The 21,936-nt window shown below is 54.3% G+C and overlaps 8 protein-coding genes across 8 annotated transcripts; 4 read left to right on the top strand and 4 right to left on the bottom strand.

Annotated features, from left to right (window-relative positions):
* Positions 1–747: 747 nt before the first annotated feature.
* RHO25_001366 (uncharacterized protein) lies at positions 748–2,384 on the top strand (the record flags this gene model as incomplete). Its single annotated transcript, XM_023593977.2, has 2 exons — positions 748–909; positions 960–2,384. 2 exons carry the CDS (start codon positions 748–750, stop codon positions 2,382–2,384), a joined length of 1,587 nt encoding a protein of 528 aa, XP_023458950.1.
* A 469-nt stretch (positions 2,385–2,853) lies between these two features.
* RHO25_001365 (uncharacterized protein) lies at positions 2,854–4,586 on the bottom strand (the record flags this gene model as incomplete). Its single annotated transcript, XM_023593976.2, has 2 exons — positions 2,854–3,528; positions 3,609–4,586. 2 exons carry the CDS (start codon positions 4,584–4,586, stop codon positions 2,854–2,856), a joined length of 1,653 nt encoding a protein of 550 aa, XP_023459108.1.
* A 565-nt stretch (positions 4,587–5,151) lies between these two features.
* On the bottom strand, positions 5,152–6,737 carry RHO25_001364 (uncharacterized protein; the record flags this gene model as incomplete). The annotated part of the gene is made up of 4 exons (XM_023593974.2): positions 5,152–5,282; positions 5,562–5,994; positions 6,052–6,258; positions 6,558–6,737. 4 exons carry the CDS (start codon positions 6,735–6,737, stop codon positions 5,152–5,154), a joined length of 951 nt encoding a protein of 316 aa, XP_023458953.2.
* A 3,330-nt stretch (positions 6,738–10,067) lies between these two features.
* On the bottom strand, positions 10,068–12,962 carry RHO25_001363 (uncharacterized protein; the record flags this gene model as incomplete). Its single annotated transcript, XM_023593973.2, has 9 exons — positions 10,068–10,190; positions 10,357–10,497; positions 11,210–11,412; positions 11,769–11,911; positions 11,972–12,008; positions 12,064–12,112; positions 12,173–12,288; positions 12,365–12,505; positions 12,566–12,962. The coding sequence occupies 9 exons, from the start codon at positions 12,960–12,962 to the stop codon at positions 10,068–10,070; spliced, it is 1,350 nt and encodes a 449-aa protein (XP_023458954.1).
* A 474-nt stretch (positions 12,963–13,436) lies between these two features.
* YPT5 (GTPase Ypt5) lies at positions 13,437–14,280 on the bottom strand (the record flags this gene model as incomplete). Its single annotated transcript, XM_023593972.2, has 4 exons — positions 13,437–13,799; positions 13,855–14,046; positions 14,106–14,152; positions 14,208–14,280. The coding sequence occupies 4 exons, from the start codon at positions 14,278–14,280 to the stop codon at positions 13,437–13,439; spliced, it is 675 nt and encodes a 224-aa protein (XP_023460253.1).
* Positions 14,281–14,697: 417 nt separating this feature from the next.
* On the top strand, positions 14,698–16,897 carry RHO25_001361 (uncharacterized protein; the record flags this gene model as incomplete). Its single annotated transcript, XM_023593971.2, has 3 exons — positions 14,698–14,902; positions 14,963–16,686; positions 16,736–16,897. The coding sequence occupies 3 exons, from the start codon at positions 14,698–14,700 to the stop codon at positions 16,895–16,897; spliced, it is 2,091 nt and encodes a 696-aa protein (XP_023460252.1).
* A 2,404-nt stretch (positions 16,898–19,301) lies between these two features.
* On the top strand, positions 19,302–19,853 carry RHO25_001360 (uncharacterized protein; the record flags this gene model as incomplete). Its single annotated transcript, XM_023593970.2, has 2 exons — positions 19,302–19,717; positions 19,781–19,853. 2 exons carry the CDS (start codon positions 19,302–19,304, stop codon positions 19,851–19,853), a joined length of 489 nt encoding a protein of 162 aa, XP_023460259.1.
* A 560-nt stretch (positions 19,854–20,413) lies between these two features.
* RHO25_001359 (uncharacterized protein) lies at positions 20,414–21,883 on the top strand (the record flags this gene model as incomplete). Its single annotated transcript, XM_023593969.2, has 1 exon — positions 20,414–21,883. One exon carries the CDS (start codon positions 20,414–20,416, stop codon positions 21,881–21,883), a length of 1,470 nt encoding a protein of 489 aa, XP_023460258.1.
* Positions 21,884–21,936: the final 53 nt, after the last annotated feature.

Here is a 21,936-nt window from a genome sequence, read left to right as displayed (position 1 = left end):
TCATGTTTCTTCAGGTGTATCTCTGCAAGCAGGAATCGATTTCTCTATCTCTTCGCAACCGTCGACTCGTGCGCGACTATGTTCATCGAGCCGTACCAATCGCGCGAGTTCGACTTCCGAAAACGGCCATCTTCTGATTCTTGCGCACGCCCAGACTCAAGATCACTACGGATGCGGCGTCAGTCGAACGTCCGCAGCAGAGGAGAACGACAAATTGCTTGCAGAATTGTAGCAAGGTCTTCTCTGCTACAAGTATCCTGAACGCTCTGCTGGCACAAAGGATCTCGTGCGACTCTTCCGTGCATTCTAACTCCACTTGCTTGTCAGTCTTCTTTGGCCACTCTCCGAAACAAAGCTCTTGCATCAGACAACGACAGCACCACGCGCAAAGAAACATCCCCCGCGAGCGAAGAGGCAGAGGTCAACGACAAGGACTGCATTGATACTGTTCCTTGCAGCAAAGAACTTTCGGTCCGGTTGTCGGTACGGCGCAGTAGACAAAGTGCGTCCTGCAGCGGATAGTTGCACAAGGTACTGATTCCATCTTCTTGCTTCCTTGAGGTGTTCATGCGCGCGCACACGCAAGACAAACCGCCGGAACGCAACCATGGCTATGGCAATCCATGCTCACGAAACATACAGGCAATATCTTGGTTCCGGCCTTGATAGACATTGGTTCCTTCGCTCAGGAGCTTTTCACAGACAAGTCTCACGATCTCACCGCCACCGCCACCGGCTGCTCCGACGATGACATCCACTGCTGTTATGCATCCCGGCTCTCAAGAGCAAGTGGACAGCAAGCTACGCGACGAGCTTGAAAAGTTCAACTCCCAGTATGCTCAGCAGCCTACACAATCCACAGAGCGATTCCCAACATTCGAAGACAACGCCAGTGGCTTAGATATCTACGTACGTCGTCTCAGTAAGACCTTTCCGAAGCACTCACTGACTCCCTACAGGATGGCTTCGACGGTGCCTACTCCAACGACCATTCCTATGCACATGATCCGCCCACTCCTCGATCCAACACTGCAAGTGAAGGCGTACGCACACGTAGTGGTCGATCTACCAGAACCAGGACCGACTCTCCTTTCAGCACAAGCAAGTCCCGCGTATCCAAGTCTCCCGCGCCGCGTAAGAAGGAAAAGAAGAGCAAGCTCGACAAGTCCAAGATGCCAAAGCTTACAGCACCATTGTCCATACTGACCAAGGACATGGACGTACCGCTGAAAGACACCGCAGCATTTGTGAACCGCAGCGTCGAAGAGAGGATGAAAGAAGTCTCTGACCACAACGGCTACATCAAACGTCCACAAAACTCCTTCATTCTCTACAGATCTGCGTATGCCGACCGATGCAAGAAGTGGTGTGAGCTCAACAATCACCAAATTGTGTCTTCTGTGGCTGGAGAGTCGTGGCCAATGGAGCCAGACGAGGTCCGCAATCAGTTTGACGAGTGGGCAAAGCTGGAACGTCAACATCACCAGGAGGCACATCCGAAATACAAGTTTTCGCCGAGCAAGTCTTCCAACAAGCGTCGCAAGGGCGAAGCAACCGACGACGAGGAGGAGCTCAGCGACCTGGAAGATCGCGATCCAGATGGAGAGTATCGTGGCGGTCGCCAAGTGCGACAGCGACGACAAGATCCCAATGCGGCGTACTTGCCCAGCAACGTCGGCTTCAGTTCTCATCCATACTACGACCAGAATGCGGGTGCATACGAGCAGTACTACGCCCACACTGGCCGTCCTCTCCCATCCAACGTCGCTTACGATCAGGCCACTGGTCAGCCATACAACACTCAAACTCACACCTGGATCCAGGCCTCACCGCAGCAACAATACGCACAAAATCCATACATGTACCAAGAGATGCATGCCGCACCTCGCGTACCTACCCCAGCCTCTCTCAACGGTCAGCAATCCACCATGGGAAGTCTAGGCTTACCCGGAGGAGGCTCAGGATCCGAAGAGTTTTTCAGCACCTCCAGAACCAGCACACCTCAGCACTACAACCAGCAACAGTACAACGCGAGCATGTACGGACAGTCTGTCTACCCACAATATCAAGGGCAGTACCAGTACCAAGTAGCGCCATCGACAAGTGCTACTCCACAACCTGGCACAGCGCAATACGAACATGCTCAATATCTCTCGCAACATCAAGATGTTGTTGACCCTAGTTTGCAAGGCTTTCAATTGGATGCTGCTGCTGCAGGTGAAAACGCCGACGAGTCTCATTTCGATAATGCTCTCGGCGATTTGCATGGTGTTGAGATGGGTGGTCTGCCGATTGCGGACTACTACGCACAGAACTCGACGAGTCCTGTGGATGGTAATGCGACTCTGGCGCCGACGTGGAACGTTGCTCAGGAGATGAGATGATTGGTGGCGAGCAAGGCAGATGAAAAGAGATGGCATGACAGGATAAGAGGCTCAACTCAGGACCAAACACCAACAGATGAGCGAGCGACATGTGCAGCGCCGACCAGTGCTGTGTTGGTGGAGCTATAGATACACGAGGCGCGATGTTCGAGACGTATACTTGGTATTCTTGTTCAAAGTTAGCTGCTTGATAGCGCACTCTCGTAGTTGAATACCATGATTTATTTTGATATCGCGCGAGTCCACAGTCTCGGCAGATCGATCCTTGATCTCGATGTCATGCAGGACAAGTTGGAGGTTTCCAGCTCACCTTTGCCTCAGCTTGTCATCGTATCGTATCGAGGCCATCATCACTTAACAGCTTCCTGCGAGGCATCTAAAGACCGAGCCCGGGACTGACTCACCAGCCGCCAACGAGTCTCATGCCTTGGCCTGGGGTGTCGATAGCAGGAGAGTCTGCGTCCCCTGGTCACCCACAAGCGCGCTCCTCCTCACCCAAAGGCGCATCGTGGGGCCGCGAGCCATAAACACCGCCATCGAGGATCCACTGTTCATTGTCTCCCTGATCCTGATCCATTTGCACCCTCCTCCACATGGTGGCCCGCTTTTCTCTCGCGACACCCTTTCCTTTGTCCTCTTTTGCCACGGGGCGAATCAACCCTCTCGCTAGCGGATTTTTGCTGAAAGCCCCTCCACCACTGTTGAACACAGGGACAGTTTCATCCTCCTCTGGATCCGATGTGGCTGAAAAATCAGGCTTCTCAATTTCTGCCATGCGACGAACGACTTTGCCCGCTTTCACATCAATACTTGCCACTACTTGTCTCTTCTCGTACTCTGGCTTCGCATTCCACTCCATTTCGCGTAACATTTTTTGTTGCTTTTTGAGTTGCTGTGCTCGTTCTTGGGGTGTTGCCCACATGTTTGTGCCGGCTGATGGGAGATCAAAATCTGCTGCCTCGTCATGGATTTGAGTTCGTCGTGCGTTGTTGGCCTGAAATCCTAGTAATTTGTCCCGATGAGCTTTTGCCTTGGAACTAGCTTCGTCGTCGGATCCAGCGGGAGTTGCTGGGGCTGAAGAAAGGGGTGACGATCGTGCGGATGATGCCTGTGCCAGGAAATCGCGTCCTGTGAATGCTCGAGCCTAAGAAAACGACAGTCGTCAGTGAACACAATTCCGTTGAAAGCCTGCATTGAAAAGGGAAGACTAGTGTCAATATTTACCTTTCCTTGTGACACTTCCGCTCTTTTATGTGCGGCATTGTTCGACTTCATTCGTTCCTCGCCTCGCTCATCCTTGAGCACTCTCAACATCTTGTGCAATTGATCTGAACTGAGCAGAGGCGACTTGCAAAATGTGCAGGGACCAAGCCCTTCTTTCACACAGATGATTTTGCCACAGTTGAGACAGTTTGGCGCCATATCTAGCAAAGGATGTCTCGTCGCCATACAGGGACATTTCCTTCTCGCATCATCTTCGGCGCCCATCAAAGACGGATTGGTCTGTATTTCGAGACTACGAATGGCAGAGTCCAAGTCTGAGAGGGCAGTAGAGGCGCCATGCATAGCAGTGCCTCCGGAGATGTTGACCTTGGTCTTCGGTGCCGGTGAAGCTTTCCTACTGCTGTTTTTTGACAGGGCAAGAGAGTCTGAGATCAAATGACCGGAAGCAGAGGGTGGAGGCTTCGAAGTCATAGGCTGTGTTGTCGGCGCTGCATTGTCAGTGATGAGTGGCAGCTGGGCAGCATCGCGCGGCTTGTCTTGCAACGCGAGGTTGTCAGCGACCTGGTCTCTGTGCGTCTGACGCGATGATCCAACTAGATAGTTTTCCTCGTCACGTTTTCTGTATGCACCGCTCAAATCGCCGTGGCCTTGTACTTGACGAGCAGGAAGGGCGTGAATATTAGGCTTCTTCCTGGCTGGCTTCTTGGGTTGCCTCGCAGCATCCGCGGCAGGCGCATTACTGCTGGCAGGCTCCCGAGTGGCACTGGACGAGGATGGTGCATGCTGTCGCCGCATGTTGAAGCTCGAGATAAACTCGAGACTCTTCGCATCGTCACCCAGGAGATTCTTGAGATGTTCTGCAGCACTGTCCTTGGGAAGTGAGTCTGCATACGTGATAATTTGTCGCAGTGACTCGTCGTCCAGTGGCAAAAGCTGCTGCAATCGCGGCAGCGCCCAAGTTTCCAGTTTGGCCGCCATCGGAGATACGAACGAGTGCAGTGGGCTCGAGGGCAGCGAACGTATGGAGCGATAGTCAGTCAGTGTCTCATACCGTTGATCGCAGTGCGCGACACCTCCCGTCCATGAGGTCAGCGAAGCACGAGACGCGGCCCACCAGTTCCGCCAACGGAACGGACCTTGCCCACGAACAACCTCACCTGTAGTTTGCGTTGCAAAGCGCATGCGCGACAAGACGACCGAGACCTGCTGACGACGAACGTGCTGAACATGAAGATTTTCCGCATCGTACAGAGCCACGCACACGTTGAGCTATTTACTCTCCCATCATTTTCCGTTGCCAGACTCGCGTTCTTTCGCAGTTTTGCAAACATTAGTGCTGAAGAGTACCATCAAGAACAAAGCTCATACTTTCGCGCTCGACCATTCTCGGCTTCGAGCTCCTCATGAAAATGCGGCAGCTAAAAAGAAACAGACCTCCCACAGCTTCGAAGAAACGCCTCCCGGTACCATGTATCATCACGCCGACGCGGGCCTCGCCGAAGGGGTATCGCAGTACATATAATAAACCGCAAGGCCAGGCTGCTCAAGAGACCTGCTCTTTGCCATCGGCCTTGATAATCTCCACCTGAACGCCCACGTCCTTGACGAATCCGTTCCTGAGAGCTTCCTCTTTTCTCTCGTTCGCCGCAGCCACGCTCGAGGCGTCGTCCTTAACTGCTGCCCCAGTCAGTTGCTGCCTTTACATTTGCTTGGAGTTCCGATTGAATGCCGAGAGCATGCTGCTATCAGTAGTGTTGCGCCCATCCTCCGTCTTTGCCACAGGCTGTTGCGCTGCGGCGTTCGACTTCACTGGATGCGCGTGCTGAGGGAAGGGGGAAGAATATGAACGCGGTGCTTCGTACGAGTACGGGCTTTGCGGTTGCATGTTATATGCTTGTGGGAAGGGCTGCGCGGGATAACGGGAGGCATGGTAGAAGAAAGCGGGCGACGCACCAGCAGGACTGACTCCATAGCCATACTGGCCTTGCTGAGGCATTTGAGCCTGCTCACCAGGATTTGGTGGCGGCAGAGTCGGAGTGTGTGGCTCGTCGTTAGGACGCTTCGCGCCGGCATTGGCAGTCTGGCCTTGCTGAGGGTACATGGCTTGTTGCTGGTAGCCCTGCGGCGGTGGCGGATACTGGCCAGGCTGCTGTTGCTGACCTTGCTGGGGTCCGTACTGGCCGTCGCGGCTGTTGGCAGGCAGTGGTTGACCGTATGCTCCGTACAGTTGAGTGTTCGGAGGTGGGTTCTGGCCGCGCCAAACCGTGTGCGCCGGCACGAATGCTTGAGTCTGCGCGCTCACTGGCGTGAAGACACATTCTTGGGAGAAGCGCACGCAGTTGGTGCATCGACCATCCTCGGATTGCTCGAAGCCAGAACATCGGATCTGGGCGACGCGTTAGCAGCAAAACTTCGAAAAACCGACGCGCTTCGATTTTCGTACCTTCCGACGACGACAGTATCGACACGCAATGGCCGTGCGCTGACGTGGTGCAGGCTGAGCTGGCGGGTAGCCCATTTGCTGCGGCTGCGCATACGGCGGTGGATACATTGTCTGCGGTGGCGGCAGAGCGCGATACTGGTCGGGATGCGTGGGCTGCAGCGTCGCCATCGCTGGCGGGCCTGGTGGTGGAGCAGTGATGCCCGGGAGCTGTTTGGAGACATCATCAGCATTCTCAGCGGCCAGAGCAGGATCGATCTCAGTTGCCATGATGATGGCTGCGGTGCGTTGTGGTGTGCGGGAGTGGGAAGGCGGTTGGTCCCGGAGGAGAAAGTAGCAGAGGGCAAGGTTCGGAAAAGAAGCTGGAAAAGAAGCGACGCGGATTGCGTAACAGAGCGCAGAGCTGATCACGTCTCTTGGCACGACTTTCTGTGCGCGCGCGGAACTCGCGACTTGCACAAGCAGGCAGGCACCTCGAGATTTTTTTTCCTCACACGTGGGAAACTTACCTGATTCGTTGGTCGAGGTTGATACTGGCCATTGTTCTGCGGTGGAGGAGCAGGAGACCACTGCTGCTGTTGCTGCTGCTGTTGTTGCTGCTGCGGGTTGGGTTGCGATGTTGGCGGAGGAGCGTTCGAGTTCCACTGTGGTGGCGCCTGGTTCGGCGAGCCGTACATCTGCTGCGACATGATTGATGCTGCTCGCGGGGACGTGTGTCGGCGAGGGTCTCAGGGCGGTGTCGACAGGCGACGCGCTGCGCAAGGCGCTGACGGGCGTCTGGTTGATTGATGCTCGCAGGCGCGGGCCTCGGCGGGCGCAATGCACGCAGCAACGGGCGAGCAGCGAGGATCCAAGAGTGAGGTTGCACGAGACAGGCGGGCGGGTCGGACAGCCGGTAGTTTTCAGGTTTGACGCGCTGTTGCAGGCCTGTCGTCGCGCGACGGGGTGACACAAGCAAGCGCGCTGCGTGGCTCTAGTAATGTGGAGCAAGCAGGCGCGGCAGGTGAATGGGACAGGACAGGACAGGACAGGCAAGGCAAGTCGCGTAACAGCAGAGCGTCGCCGGTGGTGGGTGCTGGCGAGCGGCAGAAGGCGGGAGAAGGGGAGAAGAAGGGATCCGATGGACTGGGTAGAGAGAGGAAGAGAGTTGGGGGGACCGCGCTCGATACGCGCGCAAAAGAGCACCACCGGTTGGTGCGGTGGCGGAGGATGGGATGACGAGATAGTTAATTTTCTGCTGGCGGGCGGGCGAGCGAACGAGCTGGCTGGCTGGCAGATTGGCGCACGCGGTAGTAGGTAAAATGTGGTGAACGAGTTAGCACGAGGCTTTCGCTGCCGCAGCGCAGCACAGCGCAGACGCAGACGCAGCAGCAGCAGCACCACCACGCTTCCTTCGTGACCGTTCGTGTGCGCGCACCGTATCTGACGGCCAACCCTGGCTGCTGCACGCTGCGAGGGAGCGTGATGGCGCCCGCTCGATGCAGAGCGACGTCGCGAGCCCGTGGCCGCCGCCGCTCGCTGCGTCGCGATCCGCCAGCTAAACCCAAACCCAAATGCGATGGAGGCGCGGCTGATGCTGCGCCTGACCACCCCGGGCTAGCGTCGTCGTCTACGTGCTTGCCGAGGGCGGCGCTGGGGGCCACCTTCGCCGCCGCTGGGCCCGCCTGCGCCCGCAGGGCTGGTTCAACACAGCTGTCGCGCGCGCTGGTTGGCTGCGCTTTTCACAGACGCGAACTGCGCTAGCCAGGATGCCACGCGATCTTGCCGAGCTTGCGAGCAACAGGCGCGGCACGTCGCACCACTCCCATCGCAGTCGCAGTGTGCAGTGCTCTCGCCGCCAGTGACAGACGCGAGAGACAGCACGCATCTGCTGACCAGATGTGATCCGACGCGACCTCGCCGTCGCCCCGCGACCCCGGCCGCAATCACGCGTGCTCCTCCGCGACGCTGCTCCTGCTGCCGGCGAGCGCGCGTCGTGCCCCAGCTGCAACAAGCCGGCGTGAAATTGGGAGCAGCTCGAGCCAATCACGTATTTTCTTCGCGTTGCGGATGCGGAGCAACGCGGTGCAGGGGCATCTTTAGCGAGCTGTTTAGACTTTTCACCGCGCGTCCGTCCGGCATCGCTATGAACCGAACCTTTTCTGCTCGCAGGCCAAACCAAGAGATCGTCGTGGGCACGTCCGCCGCGGCAGCTGCCATCCAGGCGAGCCACAGGACATCTCTCATCAGATCGTCGACGTGCACGCCTGCTGCACGATGAACGTCGACAGTCAACCCGCGAGTGCTAACCGCTCTTTGCTTTCCTGTGCTTTCCATTTCCAGACCTGCCTTGGCAGCACTCACGGAGCAATCAGTCGAGCTGTCAGCGCACTGGACTGGCTTCACAGAATTAGGCCGCCTCCGAAAACGACCACGCCGGGCGGGACGTGCTCATCACTCACACCCTCCACGCCAACGTCTGTGCCACAACACTTCATCATCAGACATCACGGATGTGCATCGTGCAGCAACTCCAACCCATCGTCCTACGTCATATTCACATTGCGGCATATGCAGCTTTGGGCAGGCGCAGTGCTAGCGCCGTGGTGCGCTCTCATTCATGTCAGCTTCGTGGAGTTCCGACGCGAGACGCGAGGTCGAACGCTACTGCCATCAATTCCATACACGTCCAAGGCAGGGGCTATCTTCTCGCGTGTAACGAGCCAGAGCCAGAGCCAGCTAGGAATACGAGCACATCGCCTAGCTAACAACCACAAGCTCTCGAGACAACGGGAAGTGGTTGAGACGCCGAAACAGAAGAGACCTAGCAGCCAAATGGCAGCCGCACGAACGAATTGGAACCTCGTTCGTCTTCTTCCACTCAACTTACTTTCGTCGGAGCTGTGGCAGCAGAATTGTCCGAAGTAGAGGCTTGGGCCTCTGTTCATCAATAACTGCCACTTGCAGAATATCCCTCCGGAGCACATCGGAAGATGCCATGTTTCCAATGCATATGGTCACCTTCGGCGCGTAGCAGACGTCAAAGCTGCACTGCGACACGCCTGTCGTGGTCGAAATAATGCCAGCAGAGTCTGCACGAAAGCTCGTAAACTGGGATGGTCCCCGTTGCTTTGCACGGTGGCTGGCAGCCATATGCTCTCCGCCACGCAAGGACCGGCGCGGAAACCGCTGGCGGTCGCCAGCGGGCGCCCCTGTAACTTTCATCTCATTGGCCATGCTGCGCGCTAGACTGCACGAAATCGCCGATGGGCCGCCGCACATGCATCCATCTGGTCATCACGTGAGTGAAAACTGATGCAGCTGCCCGTTGCTGACCAGGATCATGGCTGAACCTCTGTAAACTTTACTCAGCCCAAACGACATGCCGCGTCTGCCGAGCACCCAAGCATCATGTTGCGTCAAAACAAGTGTCATTGGGCCGGAGTAAGGGTCACGATTGTCGAGCAGTAGTATGCACATGTACTACAGCTCGACGTGGCTCCATTTGCGCCTGGTGTCTGCGGAGCTTTTCCTGCAGTCCTATGCACGCTGCCTAAGCCGACTTGAAGCTAGACTTCACAGCTCGTCGACAAGGCGTGTGGAACTCAGACTTGCGAGACTGCGGCCCGATGCTTCTGGGAGACCAGCGTCCTACGTGGCATCGGATGCGTCGATCGACTTCGCGACCCGCATGCCATATGTGCGGAACGCCATCTGGCTCCGATGCTGGAACTATCAGATGCAGGGCGCATGTACAATGTACGTGATCACTAGCGATTCCTGCGTCGCCCAATATGCGCATTGAATCGAAAACGGCAATTTCAAGCTCGCTGAAAGGTGATTTGCAAAAGTCACAGCAGTGGCTCGGATCCGTTCACGATGGCAACCGCGCCGTAATACTGATGATGCGGCGATCGTGACAACCATCACGAGGCCTGGGCCACAACCATGCCTGATACCTCACTGAGGGGCGTAGGAAGGAAATCGACCTTACCTCGCGCGTGACCCGGTTTGCAACACGTACACTTCGCTTCGACTCATCAATCATCGCCACTTTCGCCGTCCTCTTCTTGCCCTTCCTCCTCCTCAGACGAACTTTCCCCATTCTCCGTCGAATCATCAGCATCTCCATCAGGCATTACGACAGAGTTGAGATAGGTGATCTGCGGAGAACAACAACGTCAGCCATCTGCGAGCCCTTATGCCAGCAGACAAGAAGTGGCAATTGCACCACACCCTTTTACGTGATCTTGCAGGGTGCTTCGAAGGACCTCGCCGATCGACCCGGTCTCTCTCACACACCTGAAGGGGAAAGAAGGGACTACTCACAAAAGGCTGCATAGCCGCCAAAAGGTCGGCGATTCGCAATCTTCCGTTCTCGCCCAGGACCTCCTCGTCTGTGAGATCCCGGCCAATAGTGTAGTTTCGCAGTCTGAGCAAGTCGATGTCGGGATGCTCGCTGTCGTAACCCTGCATGGTGGATGTTAGCGAATATGTACCGTGCCATTCTTTTAGTCGCAGGCATAGTGACCGTCGCTCGCTAGCTAGACAGTCTATGACCACTGCGTTTTTGTCAAAGGCCCATATTTCGCATTGTTTGAGGTGACACAGAACCGCTCATTTGAAAGCGAGCTGCAGCTCGAGGATGGGTCATGGTCGGAGCATTGACATCCGGGTTCACGTTAGAACAGTAGTCGCGATCAAGCCTGCGGGTTTCATGGATTTGTTCTGACGCGAAGCCATGTTGTAGAAGGAGCGGTGATCAGAGTGTAGCTGCCCGTAGAATCGCTGCGGCGTTTGACGATGAAATAATAAGGCCAGGGAAGTGTTTCATGGTCCATTCATGTGGTACACGGAAAGCGGACCCTTCGAAAACCACGGCACCGGGGTGGGGTCTCGCTTCTCACGCTTTCGCGTAGAGTGCGCTCACATCGTCGCACGTACGGTCAGCTGCGGACGCACAGCCATTCCATTGCATCCGTGGACTGAGCAAGACGACGATCCGGGTTGGAACGAAATCAGCAGGAAAGCCGGAAGGACAGCAAAAGGTCGCGAGGGAAAGCCCAAGGCTTCCCAGGTCTTCACTGGCAACATGGCGTCTCGACACCTGCAATAGCACATCTTCACGAACGAACGCGAGACAGCGCAGGTAACACGGGTATGCTGATGAAAAACAACTCACCTTTGGCTTCGTTTTCAGCATATTCCCGCGATTGCTATCAACGAATGCTTTCACGACCGCCTTATCGTTCGCCGGTGCGTTCTTGAGGAACTCTTTCCTGATGAGAGGGTTCGACAAAACGTCTTTCAGATGCCGAGGATGACGATCGATGGCACGACGCATCGCTGCGACTGGGGCAGCTTCAGGGTGCCAGAGTCCACCGCCTACGAACCATTGTCAGTTTGTGGGTGCGATAGGCCGCAAAATCGAAGAAAAGATAGTGGTGGAGTTTCGAGGCAATCCTGGGCTCTGAGACCTGTTGCGAACGAAGCCCGACAACTCGCCATGGTGCGGAACGCAAGAGAGCAAGGCAGAGGGTAGCTGGGGTGGGAGCAGAAAGAGCAGGACAACGCTGGCGAAACAAGCACGAGGACTGCATCGATTGTGGATCGATCGACGTGCTGTGCGTTTCTGCAACGCAACGCTCCATCATACAAAGATGTCGAGAGGCATTGCCATATCGTGCCGAACTCAATGCCGTGTAGGTGTGCACAATGACCAGATTGGAGGGACAACTCACCGACGAAAGATTTATTCGGGGCACACTGCACATAGTAATGTGCATAGGGCCCTTTCCTGCCGGCACGAGACCTGTTGAGCGTAAGTGAGATGATGCACGAATACCTCGAAGCAGGGAACTCACCAAGCAACGCTGAACCATGCCTAGAGCGACGTAATGTTAGTGAAGCACCGTCATACAACTATCTCGCCAACGATCGCGACCGCGCGGCTATGTTGCGTGGGATGAAGCGTACCTTATCTGTAACATTCAGTTGATTAGCAGCAAACACGCGATGCATCGCTTCGACACTTACATGGCGTGGGGTCCTTAGAGAAGCGAACATCTCTGTATATACGAAAGATCTGTGCGCGGTGCAAACATCAGCGAGTGGGATCCATTTGTTTGGGTCGGTCTTGCCTTACGACGTCCTTGATTGGTAGCTCAGGTATGGTATCGTCGATTGTCGTAAGAGTCTCGGTCATCTTCTCAACGAACGAATGCCAGTCTTTTTCTGACTGGCGAAAATCGGGGTCGTGCACTGTGGTGTGCTCAGCATTCGACGTTTCGCGCCTCCGTATAGAGAGCAGCACAGTTGTCGCAAATGGTTTACCTACATTTCAGCCATTCCCTTTTGTTGTTTTCTTTGAGCTCGCTCAGGAATAATAGTGTGTTTGGATGAATCGTATCATCATTGTATGGGATCTTGCCAGCGGGTCTCGCTTTTGGCTTTTTTATTATGACTTGAGTGCCGGGTCCTGGGGAAATTTAGCAAATGGCTATAGCAGTGCTTCTGCTTTCCATATGATCGACCTCACCTAATCCAGTTTTGACGCCTGGCTTCCAAACGGCTCCTGCTTTGTTTTTGGCAGGAGTGCTCTTTGCCGAACCTCTGGCAGGTCTAGGGCTGTCTTCATCGTCATCATCACTTTCGTTCTCCTCATCGTCATCGGCTCCTGATGATTCGTCCACATTTGGGGTCTCTCCGAAATCCGAGCCTGAGTCTTCATTGTTCGATGCGCTATCCTCTGGTTCGGATTGGTCATCCTCTGTGTCCTTGTCCGGGGCAGTAAAATGTTTACTTCTTGTTGGTGTGGATTTCGCTTGCTTTGGTCTCTTCGCTAGAGTCTCTCCAGATGTACTGCCGGATAGTGCTCGCTTGTGTTGGTTCCCTGCGTTGCCACTTGGAACGATGCGTCCGGAACGGCGTGCCATGCTCTGCAAGTGAGCTCTTGGGATTGCGTCTTCGCTTCTATCGATTGTTTATTACCGGCAGGTTGTCGTTCAGTGTCTCACGATGCGGACTGGTTCGCATGCGGTGGCGTGGACGTGTGTCCGGGAGCCTGGCGCGACGCGCAGCGCGAGAAGCGCGGCGGCAACGGAGCCGGCGTCTGATGGAGCAGGGGCCTGTTGAGATGATCTTCAACGTTATATTCTAGATTGTACTACAACAAGGGTATTATTTGCTACCTCCCATGAATTGTCTCCGAGTCACGGACGCAATGCTGTCGAGATCGCAATATCATTCAATCAGCGCTACATGCAATGGCCCGCAACACCAGTAACGCCTTGGCCGAAGCACCCTCGCCCTGCAGCACTACGTGCAGTCGTTTCCACGCGTGACATCTAGAGGCAATCCACGATATCGGTCCATGCAACACAAAGGCCTACAATAGCAATGTGACCCTCTCAGCAATTGCATCCTCCCGGTCCTCCCGACACTGCTCCTGGGTCTTGCCTCGACCCAAGATCGACACCGCCTGGTCTGCCAGCGGCACCCCTCATACCACGCTGAGTCGCCTGCTCGATTGGGAGCTTCTTTGCAATGGCCGTGAAGAGCTCTTTGACATTTTCGGCAGTCTTTGCACTCGTCTCGAAGAACAGCAGCCCGGCTTCCCTCGCGTATGCTTCCGCGTCGCCTGTTGGTACAGCACGCTTGTCCGGTTGTTCGGCGACCAGATCTGCCTTGTTCCCTGCCAGTGCGATGATGATGTTCTCGTTTGCTTGCCTCTGCAGCTCCTTCACCCAAGCTTTGGCCTTATCTAATGATGCCTGTCAGACATCGTCAGCAGTCTTCAAGGTCCCGGACGGTATTCTCGTGACATACTGCCTGCGTGATGTCGTACACCACTACTGCACAATTGGCATTTCGGTAGTACATGGGAGCTAGCGACTTGTAACGCTCTTGTCCCGCTGTGTCCCATATTTCAAACTTGACTGTCGTCTGCTCATCGAGTGCGATCGTTTGCGTGAGGAATGCGGCTCCGATTGTTGACTCTCTGTAGTCGTCGAATTGGTCCTGTCACCTTTGGATTAGAGGCCGCAGGCGAGCAAGGAGATCTGCGGAATCTACCATACCTTGACGAAGCGAAGGACGAGCGAGCTCTTGCCCACAGCGGATTCTCCTGCATGGTGTTAGCACTAGCATATGCTGTAGCCTAGGCACAACCAACGACGTACCGAGCAGAACCAGCTTGAACTGTGCAAAGCGAGCGCCGCCGCCGCCTGGCCGTGTGCCTTGTCGAGCTGCCATCAAGTCTGCTCTGGGGCCGTCCACCTGTTATCGGGAGTGTTCTGTTCGCCGGGCGGGCAGGAATCGAGTGCGCTTCGGGGGTGGAGGGGTGTTCGCGCGTCAGCCGTAGCCTGTGTAGTACTCCGAGTAGCTCTGTGGCGGAGAGGAAGTGGTCGTGAGGGCGGTGGCGGTGGTCGACGAGTGTTGGAGGTTGGCCACCGGCGGGCATGCATCGATACCTACGGGCCACCTGCCTTGCCCAGGATTGAGCACGTGGCACACGTCACGTCACTCTCACAAAGACGCCAAACACTCCCTGATGAGCTGCTGAGCACGCCCGCCCGCAACGCGCTGAGGATTTACTGAGCGGAAGTCATCTACACCAACGCTCCGCCCCATACCTCCTCCCCGCGGTGCAGGCGCGCATTCTCCGCCACAATGAGTGCTACGCTGCCCTTCCGCGACATCAACGTGCACGCCTCCTCCACCTACTACGCCTTCTCCTCGCCCTCCTCGCCCAATGCCCCGACCCTGGTCGTCGACCGCCCATCTGGCGACCTCCGCCTGCACGATGGCAAGCTTACCGGCGGGCATCGCGTGTCCAGCATCTCGGGCATTCTGGGGATCATCAAGCTGCGCCTAGGTACGCCCTGATACCGAACGACGACATTCGAGCGTGTCCGCTGAGTCTGCCGCCGTATAGATAGCTACATCATCGCCATCACCAAGTCGCAGCCTGTCGGCCGTATCAAGGGACATCAGATCTACAAGGTCGTCTCTACGGAGTTCCTGCCTCTGCGCGAGCGTCAGGTCCACGATCCAGACGAGGACACGTATCTTGCGTACCTGAAAACTCTCCTCAAGAATGGCCCCATGTACTTCTCCTACTCCTTCGACCTCACCAACAGCTTCCAGAGGCAGGCTCAGAGTGACGCGAACGAGCCACTTTGGGAGCGCGCCGATGATCGCTTCTTCTGGAACCGCTTCATTTCGTCGTCGCTCATCGATTTCCGCCTGGGGAAAACAGCCGGTCGTTTGTCGTCAGGCCCTCAGCCGGCTGTCGATCCCTACATCTTGCCCGTCATGTACGGCATGATGCGCATTACCAACACATCGATCAAAGGCAACGCACTCACATTTGTGCTCATCACTCGGAGGTCCAGATTCCGCACTGGTACACGTTACCTGTCGCGAGGCATCGATGAAGAAGGTCATGTGTCGAACTACAACGAGACGGAACAAGCGATCATCCTGAATGATGCTCTCTCGAGTGGTATGACGAGCTACGCTGGTGATGGGGGCTTTTCAAATACGAAGCCTGTGCGTGGCTCGGAGACACAGGTCCTGTCGTATGTGCAGACACGAGGAAGTGTCCCCGTCTACTGGGCCGAAGTGAACACACTCAAATACACTCCCAAGCTCCAGATTCGAGGTGTAGAAACAGCCGTTAATGCCGCACGAAGACATTTTGACGAGCAAATACGACTGTACGGAGAGAACTACATGGTTAATCTGGTGAATCAGAAAGGTCGTGAGATGCGGGTCAAGGATGCGTACGAACAGCTTGTGAAAATACTCCAGGCACACCCGACCGAGTATAAGGAAGCTGGTCGTAGAACCCGCGAGAGGTTCGATGTCATCGAGCCTAACGACCAGAGAAGCTGGTACGACCATCTCCACTACGTCTACTTTGACTTCCACAACGAAACAAAAGGCCTGAAGTGGCATCGAGCTCAGCTCCTGCTCGATCAATTGGCGGATGGTCTGACAGCAGGAGGATACTTCCATGGCATTGATACCCCATCTGGAGGCGTGGATATCCGCAAGAAGCAGACAGCAGTAGTGCGCACCAACTGCATGGATTGCCTTGACAGAACAAATGTCGTACAATCTATGCTTGGAAGATGGACACTTACCCGTATGCTGATCGACCTTGGCGTGCTGAGGCCTGGCGAGAGCGCTCAGGACGATCAGACCTTCGAACACCTTTTCCGCAACGTGTGGGCCGATAACGCGGATGTAGTGTCCAAGACCTATTCTGGTACCGGCGCGCTCAAGACCGACTTCACACGAACTGGTAACCGGACACGAGCCGGAATGCTTCAAGATTTGAGCAACAGCTGCACACGATATGTGCGCAACAATTTCGCTGATGGCCCGAGGCAAGATGCATTTGACTTGTTTCTCGGCCACTATTCGCCGGATACAGCAGGCATCGGATCTCTGCAGCAGTTTGCAGACAGGAGGCCTTTGGTCATACAGGCTGTGCCTTACGTTCTTGGATTCTGTGTGTTTTTCGTCGCTATCAGCGTGAGCACGAACCGCCTACCCAATTCCACCGTGTGGCCTCTGCGACTTTTCACACTCTTCAGCTTGGCCGTGGCAGGCTATACTGGCCGTTTCATGTGGAACTACGGCACTCTCTACGTAAGATCACTGTCCTCTTTCTTTGAAGCCGCCTCTGACATTTTCACAGGTGAACTGGCCGAAGCTCAACACACCGCAGTGGGCGGTCGAAGCGTATCAAGACACATTAGAGAAGGTCGCAAAAGATCCCCTGCTTGGGTCTTTCATTGGAGGCGGCAGTCGCGACGCTCGTCTTGGCAATCTGGAAGAGGGCAAGAAGCGACGCGAGTAATCATCTTGATCTTGCCGAGCGACATGCAACAGCGCATCATTTTCATTGAACCGTATCCCAGCCGGGCGGTCTTTCTAGAATCGAGTACAGTGCATCTGCTGATGAGCAGTGATAGAGCGGAACGGCATGAGCCAATAATACCGAGTTTTCGATCACCGTGACAACATTTAACTTTTTCGAACCCAATGCCTCGATTGAAGCACTTCACCATGTCCTTGACTCCGCCGGCCGCGATATCAAATGTGGCATGCTGCCTCCATCCCTATCGTCACCGCCGCCGGCTGAACTTCGCATTGCGTAGGGTCGGCGTAAATCGAGCAGCACCACCGTGGCTCAATAATGGTCCAGAACATCGTCCTTTCACAGGACGGTCAGCCCTTCACCCTGCTGGTAAGTGCTTGGGCGTGTAAAGGATCATCGCCATTGGCTGACACGTCATCGGCACACAAAAGTGGGATGTCTATACCGACGCTCACGATGTTGCGGAGTCGCGAAAAGATCAACAGCCGGACACATCCTTGACGGCAAAACACAGCTAGATATATCTTCGACGAAGTACAATGCTACACGAAATCCGAGCTCGTCGTAACAAAGCATGATACGCAGCAGCCGAAGAAAAAAGGGTCGGCCGCCACTTTCATTCACTTCACACCTTCCCCAACGCCAAAAAGAACACCACTACTCCTCGACTGTCCCTATACAGGGCAAAAGAATGGACGCGCTGGGAATTGAACCCAGGACCCCGGGCCCTTTCTAACGTTCGCGGGCCGCAGGCCTGTGAACGTTGGGAAGGGACCTAACGAGGAAGGAGAGACAACACGCTTCCGCCGAAGGCAGGAAAGAAAAGCTCTACGCAGTGGCCGCCGGAGGCATGCACCAGCAGAAGACTCTTTCCTCCTTCTGACACTAGCAGAAGACTCTTTCCTTCTTCTGACGCGGCCTGCCAACTTTGGAAAGAGCATCCTCAATACTGACTTCCAGAACGGAAACGCACCCCAAACTCGCCGAAGGCGCAAAAGAAAAGCTCTACGCAGTGGCCGCCGGAGGCAAACATCAATCGCTTTCTTATATAGCAGTATCTCTTCTTACGGAGCAACGCTACTTTAGACGAAATACTACCGAAAATGGCTAACGAGGGCCAGCAGCACAGAGATCCTCGCCGCTGTACTACGCCCGATGCACGTACGCATACGTGACGCTGCATGGCTAGGAAAATTGGCAAAAAAATATGTTAAGTGTTGGACGCGCTGGGCTAATTGCATTGTTAGACAACGTGCCCGAAGTGATGTTAATATACTAGACTCACAATTGAACCCAGGACCTCTTCCACCTCATCGTCGGCCTTATGAAGCTGACAAATGCTAAGGAAGAATCATACCACTAGACCACGCGCCCGAAATAGCCTGAACCGGTGGCTGAACCAGTCGCTATTGATGTCTGCCGAAAAGCTGAACAGATTATAGAGTCAAATTCTTGGTGGGCCCAAGATGCGCTAGGATGAATCGGGGACGCCTCGGGAGCTCTGGAATGCATTACGTTAAGGTACTAAAAGTGACATTGTCGTCTGTTGCTGTGCACAATACAAGGACATATCAGCCTACAGAGTGGTGGTGTTGGCGTGGTCGTACCCATTACAAGGATGGCTGTTGCCCCACACGCTCTGGTTTTGCTAAGGAAGAATTATACCATCTGTGGGCCTCGGCATGTCTCTTACCTCCTAGCATGGTCTGAGCAAGGACTTGGCACCATTCATTTCTTCAGAATGACATTTTTGCAGTCGATATCTATGCCGTGAACGAACAGAACAGTCAACGTCGCAATGGCGAATGTTATCATTCTGTGGTGAGGTTGAAATTCTTGGCACCGTTGGTTGTACGGCTAGCCCGGCTATACCAAAGTCTATCCGCAGTCAATCACGACCTGAACTGTAGATTACAGCTCCGCAGCTCCTCCATTATTTGTCTGGCAACAGCTGAAGCGTATATGTTCAGCGGATACGCCCTTGTCTTGAGAGTGTCTTGAGTACAGAACAAGCCGAGGCGTCCGCAATGTCCAGGATACAACAGCTTCAGTCAATGTTTGCTCCGCATCAAGAGATATCGCGAACGTGCTGATCTGCTCACAGACACTTCGAGCGGCTGATCAGCGAGATGATACGCCGTGCTTCCAGAATGTGGTAACGGATCTCGGAGCAGAAATGTTTCAAGAGTAGCGTTCTCGGGCAATTATGCCACTGAGATCCGAAGCCCGACATCCTGAATACTTCATCGCAAATGCTTATGCGGGGTCATCGCTATGTTAAAAAATACCATAGAGCCGTTGTAGCATCACGTTTGTTCATTCAGCGCTCGAGAGCAGCCGACTAGTTTCGAGTTTCGATACCCCGTACAGAAGCAAATCCACGATGTCGCAAACTGTTACCATCACCGAAGCGAATCAGCTGGAAATACCCATCGAGGATCCAGCCAACGACGAAATCGGGAGCAAATATCTCTGTTTGACAATACTAGGCTACAAACGGCATGACCTCACCGACCAGGAATATAGACACCACATGAACAAGATCTCAGCTCCGCTGACCAAGGATCTTATGGCAAAATATGGCATTAAACGATGGACACAAGTGCACAATACAACAAAGACGCGAGCTCTCATGAACCACATTATGGATCGTCAGATGAAGAATATTGCCGATTATGACTGCTTCAGCCAGGTCACTTTCAACAGTATTGAGGATTATAAGAATATCAAGAATGATCCTTGGTACAAGGAACATTTGGTCGGTGATCATGAACGTTTTGCAGATACGCAGAGAAGCATGTAGGTTCTAACACCTTGAGTCTCTGCTGGACGTTCATTTTGAAGCTAATGTTTTCTAAACAGGATGACGATAGGATGGATTGAAGAGTTTATTCACGACGGTACACCATGCGACAAGCTTGAATTTCCAGAATGATTGGACAGTCTGCCTCTGCTGTTGACGACTTGACATGTAGAGAAGAACGATTTTCGTCAATCAAGTCTTCGATCTGAGAAGTAACACAAATGTACTATTGTCATCGATCAGTTTACTGCATTGTCATGCACTTGGGAGGTACAAGGAAAGAAAGACAAGCTAAACAAGTGCCCCAGATAAATATTGGTCATCATTCCGACTTATGGCCGAATCAGAAATGGAAGTTGACCGTGACAAGCTTTTGGCGCTCGGCAGAACGGCATCAAGTGGCACGTTTGCATTGCACTAGCTTCGCGTGGGGAAAATGTGTCGACCGACTTCGCGGACTTCTGCAGAGGAGTTGTGACTGAGCTTGCCACTTACATTCCTTGCACACGACGCTGTTTGCGAAAAGCCGGTCTTCATTCTCACAGGCTGTCAAGCTTAGAGACGTATATATTCACTTGAAATCGCCAAGCACGAACCCTGGTGAAGTCTGAGCTTACTGGTTTCCAGCCCTCGGTTCTTTCTGTGCGTCATCAACAGCCGACTGTGCTCACAAACGGACGACGTTGTTTGTGATGGGCACTCCAGACCGTGCTCAAGATGAGAAGAGCCTGGGACCGGTGAGTGCTCACACGGGCAACAATGATCCTGCAATTCCTGCAGATGCACATGCCCAAGAACAGCAGCAAATCAACAACACAAGCGCGGTCATTCCACCTCCTCCTAATGGCGGCTACGGCTGGGTCTGCACAGCATGTTGCGCAACCATCAATGCCCACACATGGGGCCTAAACTCCAGCTACGGAGTCTTTCTGGCCCATTACCTCGCCAACGATACTTTTGCCGGAGCAACATACCTTCAATATGCCTTCGTCGGATCTCTTTCCATCAGCATGGCAATGCTCATCTCGCCCGTAGCAACGATTTCGGTGCGGTTATTCGGTACAAAGCCCACACTTGCCGTTGGTGTGGTGCTGGAAGCCGTGAGTCTGATAGGCGCTTCATTTGCAACAAAGATCTGGCAATTGTTTCTCTCGCAAGGTGTCTGTTTTGGCTTGGGTATGGGATTCTTGTTCGTTGCCTCTGTGGGAATTCCTGCACAATGGTTCACAACGAAGAGGTCATTGTCGAATGGCTTCGCGGCTTGCGGGTCTGGGTTCGGCGGATTGATATACTCCCTGGCTGCTGGTGCAATGTTGAAGTCAATCGGGTTGGCGTGGACATTTCGAGTCCTTGGTATTCTGGCCTTCGGAGTCAACACCATCTGCGTTATGCTGCTAAAGGACCGTAATAAGATCATTGGAACTTCACACAATGCTTTCGATCTGCAGTTGTTCAAAAGGACAGAATACTTGCTCCTGGGAGGCTTCGGGTGGTTCAGTATGCTTGGTTACGTGGTTCTGATCTTCTCTCTGGCGAACTACGCAAACTATATTGGTCTTGATGCACAGCAAGCATCGGTTGTATCAGCTTTGCTCAACCTGGGCCAAGGACTCGGACGTCCGCCGATCGGCTACTTCTCCGACACGATAGGTCGAATGAACATGGCCGGACTGATGACATTGCTCTGTGCAGTCTTCTCATTTGCGATCTGGATCCCGGCTAAGAGTTACGGCGTTCTTATATTCTTTTCTTTGATTGGAGGAATGGTCGCAGGCACGTATTGGTGCACAATTGCTCCAGTGGCAGCGGAAGTGGTAGGTCTCCGGCTCCTCCCTTCCGCGCTCAATCTCTCATGGCTGGTGATCGTGCTGCCGACGGCTTTCAGTGAGCCCATAGCTCTTGAGATTGTCGAAGGGACGGGCCAATATATTGGAGCACAGTTGTTCGTTGGCTTCATGTATGTTGCTGCCGCGCTTTGCATGCTCTTGCTGCGAGGCTGGAAGGTTGCCGAGGTTGAGGAGATTGCCAGGAGGAAAGACGAATCAAGCAGCGATATCGACGCCTCAGGAACGGAGAGCGATGAGTCTGCAGTGGCTCATGCTCGCATTGCGGCACGGAAGAGGATCATGACCGCCTGCTGCTGGAGATGGAAGAAAGTGTGAGTAGATAATGTGATAGTTTTACAGCCAAACAAAGTGCTGTGTTGGATCAACGC

This window comes from Cercospora beticola, chromosome 1 (genome assembly GCF_033473495.1).
Source record: "Cercospora beticola chromosome 1, complete sequence".
NCBI classification, from domain to species: domain Eukaryota; kingdom Fungi; phylum Ascomycota; class Dothideomycetes; order Mycosphaerellales; family Mycosphaerellaceae; genus Cercospora; species Cercospora beticola.
The sequence above is the reverse complement of the archived record's forward strand: the minus strand, read 5'-3'. Positions and strand labels throughout refer to the sequence as shown.